The sequence below is a fragment of the Scomber scombrus genome, chromosome 17 (genome assembly GCF_963691925.1).
Source record: "Scomber scombrus chromosome 17, fScoSco1.1, whole genome shotgun sequence".
NCBI classification, from domain to species: domain Eukaryota; kingdom Metazoa; phylum Chordata; class Actinopteri; order Scombriformes; family Scombridae; genus Scomber; species Scomber scombrus.
In genome coordinates this window covers 27540624-27550718 of record NC_084986.1, presented here as the reverse complement: position 1 = coordinate 27550718, position 10095 = coordinate 27540624, and the positions used below count along the sequence as shown (strand labels likewise).

Sequence of the window (10095 nt, the reverse complement as noted above, 5' to 3'; positions counted from 1 at the left end):
CCAGCAGACAGGAAGTCAAATTTGAAAGCTGAGTATCACCTGAACACAATGTACAATAAACAAAGCTATACTGTTTGACTCAAAAAAGTTCATAGATTACTTTTTCTTGAAGGAGACCAGTTGTAGTCAGCTTGGATTTACAGGGGAGGCTGTGGCTCAAAAGCAGATTGGGTCGTTCACTAATCAGTTCAGCTCCTCCAGTCCATATGTGGAAGTGTCCTTGGGCACTGAACCCCAAATTGCTCTTGATGGTAGCACCAGCACCCTGCATGGTAGCTTGCTGGGATTGGTGTGTGAATGTGGCGTATAGTGTAAAAGTACTTTGAGTGGTCAGAAGACTAGGAAGTTATTTTAATGTACTTGCAAGGCACACAAAATGTGATTAAGGTTTAGTGGAAATAGGATTAGGGTTAGGTATCGGATGTTGAAGATGGATGGATTGATAGTTGTAAAGTCAGGTGAAGGTAGTGGTATCGTCAGTTAGGTTGGCCTGGGGATGTAATGAAGACCAGGCAGAGACTCAGGGTGGTGGTTCCAGCCCAGCTGACAGTACCTAGAATGAGACATGGGAGAGATTTGCACCAGATTGAATCAAAAGGGATGAGAGGAGGAGGGAAGAGAGTATGAAGGAATGTGGGTAGGGGTGAGGTAGGAAGGTGAATCAATGAAGGGAAAGGAGAGGAGGAATCTGAGGCAGGAAGGGTTTCACTTGTGGAATTGTGGATGTGGATGGCATAATTGAGGTGGCTTAGAAGGGCAAGTAGCTAGTGTTTGGTGCATCGGTCTGCTACCAGATTGACAGAGGCAGAATAATGCACTGAATTTGTCTGAGGGTAACGATGCCTGGAAAGTAATTGAGTCCAGGGTGATGCCTAAGACTTTGATGGAGGTGCTAGGCCCTGAGGTTTTCTCTTCAGAAAGAGGAACACTGAGATCGAACAAGGCTCTTATAAGAGTAGTACGCTTGGATCAAGGAGGTGAGGGTGGTGGAGCGAAGAAGAGAAAATCAGGAACGTGGTGAATGTTGGCTGTAGATGTAAGCCAGGATCAGAAGTTCGTTGGTCTGCTTTTGCAACCCAAAGGAAGACATATAGAGAAACTAACACGATCTTTTCCAGCAAACCCCAGGAAATCACCTGAAGTCTGGATGAATGGGCTAGACTTTGAAAGCACTCGTAATGTCTTCTTTAGAAAGCCAACTGCTTGGCCTTCCAAGCAGATGAAGGTGATAGCATGGGCAATTATTAACTTGCCTGGAGAAATCTGGACTAGGAATGAATCTAGTGCTGTGCAAGCCGTGTGGGGGGAGAAACAACACCTATTGAGCTGATGCAGAACACTGGAAAAGGAGTACTGTCACATGGGCTAAATAAATCCCACTTTTTCTTCATTAACCAGTAGTGTGTCAAAATGCGACAGTTGGTGAGAGCAGACCAAATGTTGCGGCACATATGGGAGGTGTCAGAAAAGAATAGACCAATAGGAAATTAAGAAGCGGGCTGAGTGGGTGACTGGGAGTTGGTGGGAAAGGAAAGAATGACTGTGTGGAATGGTGCACCCAGCACAATCCGGGTATTCGAGCAGGACGATAAGCCAGCACTTGAGAGCATCCAAGAGCAGGGCGGGACAGGTAGATTCAGGAAGGGTTGGATAAGAGATGGGTACAGAGTGATGAAGGAGGGTTAAGGATCAATGAGGGTTTAGGGGAGAGATGAAGGTGCTGCTGTGTTGGCTACAGTGTTGGGCAGTAATACATTACTGTTACTGTTATAAATCCCAGTAACACTCTGCTCCTTTTACACTCAAAGATAGGCGTGCACACTGTCTATGCTTTTAGATCAGGTTGCTCTGGAGGAGGAGGAAGGCATCTTTGACAGATTTGACGGCTGAGAAAAGTAAAGTAACAAGTCATGTAATTACTTTACTGAGCCATTCATCGGATCGACTCCACACTCCACATCTGGACACACAGCACATTCAATATTAATAAAGAGTGAATGAACAAGTGATCAGCAAGCTGCTCTGCTCTGTGCAGGGGCAAGGTAGAGCTTCAGGGTTCTATCGACTGACTTCAGCACGTCAGGGAGACACCAGAGATGATGCATGACACAAGTCAGACAAAAGTCTACTAAAAAGAGAAAAGTTAAACAGCAAAAACAGAGCTCTTATACAAGAATGGACACTCTGACCCCAAGTCTAGACAGAATGTGTAATGTTAACAGCACGTTTAGCAGGTCAGCAGCAGCAGTAAAAGACCTCACAGGAAGCATGCAGGTATATTGTTGTCACCCACATTTTGGAAGAACTCAGAGCCCCATACGCAATGACTGTAGTTACACATGTAGAATGGAGCCAAAACATGTATGGGCAGATCAAAACCAGTTTGCTTCATATGCTCTGTGACCTCTGCAATTGTGACTTACCAATACAGGCAAAGCACAAACCTTTGGTGCAAACATACCCACTCAAATTTTAACGTGCAGAATATTTGATTTTTAAATGCAGCCCTTATTTTGGTTGAAATTAGAAAAGCACATTTATTTACTAGTAGAATACGTATTGTAGTAGTATAACAGAATGTTAGTGTCTTTCATGTTGTTATATAATCATTCAAACCTGACATCCATTGTTTTAATTTTTCTGTGCAATAATGTACCAGCCGGGGGCCAAGCAATTGGACCATTCCAAACAGGCATGTTTTGAATGAGCACTGCACTAGTCAGTAATTAATTAAAATCAATATTATATTATTACAAGTACATTTTCAGAGAACAGGGAGAGAAGGACTGTGATGTAATGCAAATGGTAAATGGACTGCACTTATATAACTTTTTTCTAGTCTTTTTTGACCCCTCAAAGCACTTTTACACTATATCACATTTACACACACATTCACACACAGATTGCAGGAGCAGCCACGTAGGGTGCTAACCTGCTCATAAGGAGGTAGCTAACATTCATATACACATTCACACACAGTTGGCACAGCCATCAGGAGCAATTTGGGGTTAAGTATCTTGCCCAAGGACGCATCAACATGCAGACATCGAATCAGCGATCTACCAACAATAGCTGTGATGTGATGTGGTCTCTTCCTTATTTTATATTTGGGTGTCCATGTGATTTACATGAGGATCAGTGACTAATGGTCAATTTGAAAGTGGATTTATTGAATGGAATCCTATGGTACCAGTGGCTAAACAGTGGACCCAAGTACACCAACTCCCAATTGAGAATTGACTTTGCCTTGTCTCAAAACATCTGAGATGTGACTTGGACTTACCCAAAAGATCATGAAACTGCTTTAGTCGCCTTTACTACACCATGGGCCTGGTTTACTAAGATCCCAAATAAAGGGTACTAAATTGCATGTGCAGCTCAGACATCAAAAAGAAAACTATATGGTCTTCACTATTGTAGTGCGCGTTCGCGGAGGCAGGGGGGGGAGTGCGGGGGGGGGGGGGGGAGACATAGGAGGGAGGAGGGGCTGTTGCTGTTGAAGTTTTTTCAAAGTGCTGTGTAAAATGCAAGATAGGTAAGAGTCGCTTTAATGTTAGGACTAGAGGTTCTAGTGGAAGAGGTTAACAAACATATCGAGTCACAGCATAAAAATATTACCAGAAAAACCGCCATATGGAAGAATATTTGTGACAAAGCCAATGCTGTTAGTAAAACCAAAAATATTACACTCCAAAAATATCAACACATGTGGAAAAAAACCCATTCTCTGCATATTCTGTCATTCTCCTCACCACAGTAACAGCAGCCATCTGTGTGCAGCAGTGGCAATTGGACTCATGAGTCCAGGAGCCAGTGAGAGCAGCAGGGGAGCAAACTGTCAATTACAACCGTTAAATCAAGACCCACACCACAGACATCAAAATCTATTCAAACCTTAATAACAGGGAAGTAATTTTTCCAAAAATTACCACCAGCAGATACTAAAGGGGTAACATGAGTTAGTATTTCTAGAAATAAGTTTTTTGAATGGGAGTTAACTGGAGCAAGGGATTTTTGGAGCCAGAATGTATTGGCCATTGGTGGTATTGAACATCAAAGTTATTCTGCATTGACTGGTAGTTGCTGCTTGGTTAAGCTCCAAAAACTGGATGGCCTAATGCACTTCCTATGAAGCAACTTAATAGTGTCTGTTTATGCGTATTTAACTCAGGGACTGTTTGCTCTGATTACAGGTCAGCTTTTAGTCTGGGAGCTGTAAATGTACACCAGACATTATGTTGCTGGGTGCTGGCTGAGGGTGCTAGCAGAGGGGTTAGTTTAGTTTGTCCTAAATATGTCATCACTCAGCTACATTGCATTTTGCGGATAAAAATGGGTGATTTTTTTGTTTGAGGTACATGATTATTTTGTTAGTCTTAACATGTATTGGATTTGGAAAAAAAACAACAACAAAAAACAACTTTCCAGTTCTCACCTCATGTACTTGTGATTCCTTCACATAAACTGTATATGGGTGTATGGGTATATTGGTATATGAGTCAGCTCTAGATCAGAAACAACATTTTTCGGATTATTTGGCACTGAGCAGATTTAGAGAAGTAGTCATGGGGGTTGGGTTACCAATCACAAAAGCATGGATGTGGTCAGGGATGATGAGGAACAGGTAGTGGCTCAAGTAGGCCTGCTGGTGGATAGTTTGGACTGTTGTTCACATAGGTAGCAACGAACTAGTATTACTCTCTATAGTGGCTCAACACAAACTTGGTTTGTAATTATAATATGTTATTGGCTATAGAAGGTAAATTAGACAGAATCAGGGCTGCAAATGGGAGCAAGATCTTGCTGGGTGGCAGTCTTCACACACAACCAAATGTCAGCGGTGAAGGAGCTGTAGACGTCGAAACAGTACTGCTGGAAGGTTAACACTATCAGGTCGAGAGCATTCATTCAAAATTAAGAAAAGTAATCAAAATGTAATCAAATGTATTTAGTTACATTACTTTGAGAAAGTAATTGAAATAGTTACACTACTATTACATTTTCAACAGGGTAACTTGTAATTGTAACCAACTACATTTCCAAAGTAATCTTCCCAACACTGTCTCTGGGTAACCACAGGAAATACAGGTTTGTGTACTAATGGCTCAGAGTGAAGTGAGTTGCATCAGGGTAGGCCAGGAGGCTTCAGCTAGCAGCAGCTGGAGAATAGATCCCTGTAAAGCCATAGTGAAGGCGAGGTAATATTCCTGCTTCACTGGTGTGTACAAACACCTGTAGCATTACATGCAAGAGAGAGCACACAAAGTGGGGAGCAGATTTGGGGTCAACTAAAGTTTAAATGGCTAATGTCACATTTTTCAGGAAGTACGTTTTTCACTTTGTATTTTATATGAAACTTTAAATTCTCTAAGCCCATGTACATTTTGCAAAATAATCAAAAACTAATTAAATGCTTGATGCATAAAAGGATAAGCTTCATTCCATAATTTTCATATTGTCAACAAATCACCTAAAAAATAAAAACAAAAAATGCGGGAAATTGACTGGGGAGTGTTCTGTGGCTTGATATACTAGTGAGTGTTTACAGTGTTCACACAGAAAAATGGTGTATGAGGAATTGACTCACATTAAACAACAGTGCCCGTGTCCATTGTGATGAAGGAACACATCACCTTTGCAACAGTGTGGCTCACTGATGGGTTTTAGTTGTAGACAGCTATTGAGGTCTTTGGCCTAGAGGGATTAGATGTCAGGCTTTAGGCACATAGGCAATAGTTGTAAGTATAGTAGGATCAATGAATTGTTGATTTTGTGCTTCCAGGAGATGAAATACCAGTGAGTTGAAAGTAAGACATGTATAGAATACTGACAGCCTTATACTTTAATGCTTGACATTGTCTGTTTCTGTTTTGGTGGAGTTAACAATGCCCCTAATTACGGATATTCATCATGTATATCAATATGTAATTTCTTTTTAAACACAGTAAATGCTAGTGTTCACACAAAACAAACCTTCACAAAATGTTATCTTGCAATTTATTAGGAAATATTTCTGTGCATTGTTCCAAACCTAACATATCAGTCATGTATAAAGTAATCAAAATAATTTGAAATTTGAAATATTCCCTTGAAACATTTTTCCAGTAATGATCATTCTGAAAGCTGATCAGAACCAACTGTAAAAGAAAGCATATATAAAAGGATTGAGCATTGAATTTGACAGTGCAAGCCAATTAAGTGTTTCAATCAGAGGAATTGGTGGGGGAATATAAGATAAAGGCTGAAATATGACAAAAAGAAAATAAGGAGTCATACATAACAGAAAAATTCCCATAACAGTAGCCAGAGTTTTTGTGGCCTTTCTCTCCATCTTACTGACAGTTGCTCCAGACTTTCTGTCCTGACAAGTTGTCTTCTGGATGCTATTCAGTTGTTTCTGAGCAACAAGGAAAATCTTCAGGTAGATGCAGATCATTATGATCGCTGGGAAGTAAAATGAGAAAACAGGTCCCATAACATTTGCCAATACAACATCAACAGAGCACATTTCTTCACATGTTCCTTGACTGAATCCTGCTATAATGATGCCTATTCCAATTAGAACAGATGTACCCCAGCACACCAGGATCATTATCGAAGTAACATGAACATTTATTTTAGTTCTATATGTCAGAGGCTGACACACTGCATAATATCTGTCAATGGATATACAACATAAGTTCAGAATAGAAGATGTGCACAGTGATACATCAAAGCTGTCTCGTATTTTACAAGATAAATCCTCATGATGCAGACATGAGCTCAGAGAGAGAGCCATGCTGAAAGGAAAGACTAAAACACCAACAAGAAGGTCTGCCACAGCCAGAGAGAGAATGAGGTAGTTAGTAGGAGTGTGGAGCTGTTTGAAGTAAATGATGGAAGTTATTACAAGAAGATTACCACATATCGTGGTAACAGATAATAAGCTGAGGAAAATATATACTGAGAGACACATAATGGAAGGGTTGCTTTTAAATACATAAGTTGTATCGTCTGATTCATAGCAGGGATGTACATATGACCCGTTGACAGTCAACCCTGGTTCCATGCTTCTTGATTTCTGCAATAATGATCCATAATATTAGAAACATTAAAAGATATTTCATTCAGCATGCATGCACAACAACAATAAAGAAAAGAACAGACATGATACATTTCAGTTCAATTTTGGTTTCCATTTAGATTTTTCTTTTACCTTGGAACACCCCAGTAGAGTCTATACATCAGTGTTGCATGTCCTTAGTCACTGTACTCTGCAGAAACTTTAGACTTGTTACAATATAAATAAACCCATATCTCATTATAATATGTAACAAGTATTGTGGTCATCCAATCAGATGTGGGTACCCACATTTAACATGATGACTAATGGTGTGTGCATATGTGTGTGTTTGGTCTTTGCAAGAATTGCATGCCCCTAATTAAAGTAAACATTGTAATAACAAACTACTGAATACTCACATATGAATAGTGTTTGTTCATCAATTTTTCTGATGGATTGCATGACAGTGGAAAACAGTTCACTGCACAGTTATGTTGCTCAACTCAGTGCCATGGAGTTCTCTGCCATCCTCCACTCTATCTACATGTCCCACAGGACAAGGTCAATACCCACCCTATGGAAAACACCCTCCATTATGGAAGTACCCCAAAAAAAACAATAAGCAGCGACTGACTTTAAGAAGCTGCTCCAACTCGCGGATTGCCATCTTCAAATGGCATGAGAAGTAAAAAATATGGGTTATACTTTACAATGTAATCCACCAACAATTTGCTTTTGTATGTATGTCATTGGCCAATATGACGTCTTTCCTGATGATGTCATGTTATTTTGCAGTAAAGTTAGACTTTTTTGCCTCGTTATGTCCATCTTTATACGGTCTATGGTCTGTACATGGCCTGACCCTGCACGGCAGTGGCTCCAGAACTAAGCCATAGGCTGTAGTTTGCCGGCTGCTGAAACAGTATCTGTGGGTCAACACATGAAATCTGAGTCTAGAGCCAGGCCTGGCTATTAGACTATAACCTGTTTTCTCTTCCAAGTTCTAGAGGTTTCATATGTAACAGCCCTCTAATTACCTCAGTTCACCTCAGCTCTCAACCTAATGGAAATCTTTTTCTATAGTAATAATAATATAAAAGTATGGTATATATAATCACATATATTGTGTTTTTTTTTATACTTATTCAATCATAAGGTACTTATTCACTCAGTTAATGCAGAATCACATATACCTCTTTGTTTAACATAATGCCTTCAAATTTGATCATCTTTAGCAAATAATAGTCAACAATCAAGTACCCTTTTAGCAGATACAACATTGTTCATTGTTAGTAATTATCACCAAAATTTTACACCACAATAGCCCCCAAGCCGTCGGGTTCTGCCACACTGCATCCCATCCTGACAGGGAGGTATCTGTTGTAATGATCTCCTGACAGAATGGAATGGAGCCCATTTAGCAGAAATGACCTCTCTCCAAGGAGCCAGAGTGAGGATGTAATGCTGTGACACCATGAGTTTCCTGTGTCAGTGCCACTTGGCATCCAAGCGGAAACTGTTCAGCCACCACTGAAGGGGGCACAGCGACAGCAAGCCTAAGGGAACCACAGTAGCAGCAGCTGTCAATTGGCCAAGGAGGCACACAAACTGGAAGTAGGGTAACCACCTGCCCTCTCAGAAGAGGGGAAGGAGGCAGAGGATGTTGACCACCCACTGAGGCGACGGACAGGCCTTCATGGTGACCATGTCCAGAACCACCCCAAAATTGTACTCTGAGAAGTAACCAGGCAACTCTTTTTGAGGTTCACCCTGAGACCCAGCTGGGCCACATTTGAAAGAAGAAGCACCGTGTCCTGAACCACCTGAGACAGCATGCAGATGAGCCAGTTGTCCAGGTACAGCAGGACCTTCATGCCGTTCTACTGCAGGGCTGTTGCCACGTGCCCGGTGAACCCCCATGTGTAGGGTGAGAGGACGAACGGGAACACCCTGAACTGAAAATGACAGCCCTGAAAGAAAAATGGGCACCACCAAGTAGGCATCCTTCAGGTCGATTTATATAAACCACTCCCCTCTGGCAATAGTACACAGAACCTCTGCAGTACTGAGCTGGCAGAACTTCAGCAACCTGTTGAGTCCCCTTAAGTCGAGGACTGGGCGGAGTTCTCGTCTTTCTTCTTTAAAAGATGGGGGAAAAATGGAACTGTCACGGGTTGTGACAGGAGTTCTACCAGCTCGATGGTGCCCTTGTCCAGTATGGCGGACAATTCCTGGTTCAGGGCTAGGGCTTTAGCTGGGTCATGTATGATGGTTATCTTGACCTGGCAAAAGGCTGGGGGCCAGCAAAACTGCAGTTTGTACCCTTGGGCTAAGGTGGAAGTGGCTGTCCACTGTGCTAGACGCTGAAACCTTAGGTCAAAAAACAAAAGACAAGAGAAGGCACCAATGCTGGGAGTGGGAGTAAGAACACTGCCTTCACCAACAAAGGTTAGTGTGTTGTGGCTACAAACAAAAACAACCGGAATGTCACCAGTGTATACATACTAAGGTAGGCAGAGCAAAAGTGCCAGTGATAACTATCAAAACAAAGCAAGCACAGCGAAAGCTGTTACTGCTAACAGCAAAAACAAGTTAGTAATAATCACCTATGCTGCGAGTTAAACTATAGGCTGTTTTTAGCTGGCTACTGAAAACTGACAGTGTTTGTAGCTCAGTGACATCAATTTATGTTGCCAGATGTTGCTTTTCTGTTACTTCTGTGGCAAAAATTTTGAGATTTGTTGTGGAAGAAAAAACGGTTTATCCTTTGAGATTTTACCCCTTTTCTTTTTTTTTTCTCCAGTCACATCTAAAACCAAGCACACGTTGTTTAGTTCAGCTTACAGACAGGCGCGCTGGAAGATGTTTTCACTAGGGGGGGTCTGCCCCCCTCCCTGAGCTACTACCTTATCGTGGTGGAGGGGTTTGCGTGTCCCAATGACCCCAGGAGCTCCGCTGTCGGGGGCTTTATGCCCCTGGTAGGGTCACCCAAGGCAAACAGGTCCGGGGGGAGGGACCAGACAAAGCGTAGCTCACAAAACCCAACTGACGAG

The 10095-nt window shown here is 41.8% G+C and overlaps 1 protein-coding gene across 1 annotated transcript; it reads right to left on the bottom strand.

The window, feature by feature from the left end:
- Nucleotides 1–476: 476 nt before the first annotated feature.
- LOC133997406 (trace amine-associated receptor 1-like) lies at nucleotides 477–8962 on the bottom strand. The gene is made up of 5 exons (XM_062436979.1): nucleotides 8718–8962; nucleotides 8474–8622; nucleotides 6733–6942; nucleotides 6277–6660; nucleotides 477–553 (listed from the first exon to the last, which is right to left on the bottom strand). Exons 1-5 carry the CDS (start codon nucleotides 8960–8962, stop codon nucleotides 477–479), a joined length of 1065 nt encoding a protein of 354 aa, XP_062292963.1.
- Nucleotides 8963–10095: the final 1133 nt, after the last annotated feature.

Coding starts and splice junctions, on each gene's coding strand:
- LOC133997406 (XM_062436979.1), bottom strand. CDS start 8,962: ATGGGGGTTCACCGGGCACGTGGCAACAGCCCTGCAGTAGAACGGCAT. Junction 8,623..8,717: donor AAGGCCTGTCCGTCGCCTCA/GTGGGTGGTCAA, acceptor GCCAATTGACAG/CTGCTGCTACTGTGGTTCCC. Junction 6,943..8,473: donor CTCTGGCTCCTTGGAGAGAG/GTCATTTCTGCT, acceptor TGTGTCTCTCAG/TATATATTTTCCTCAGCTTA.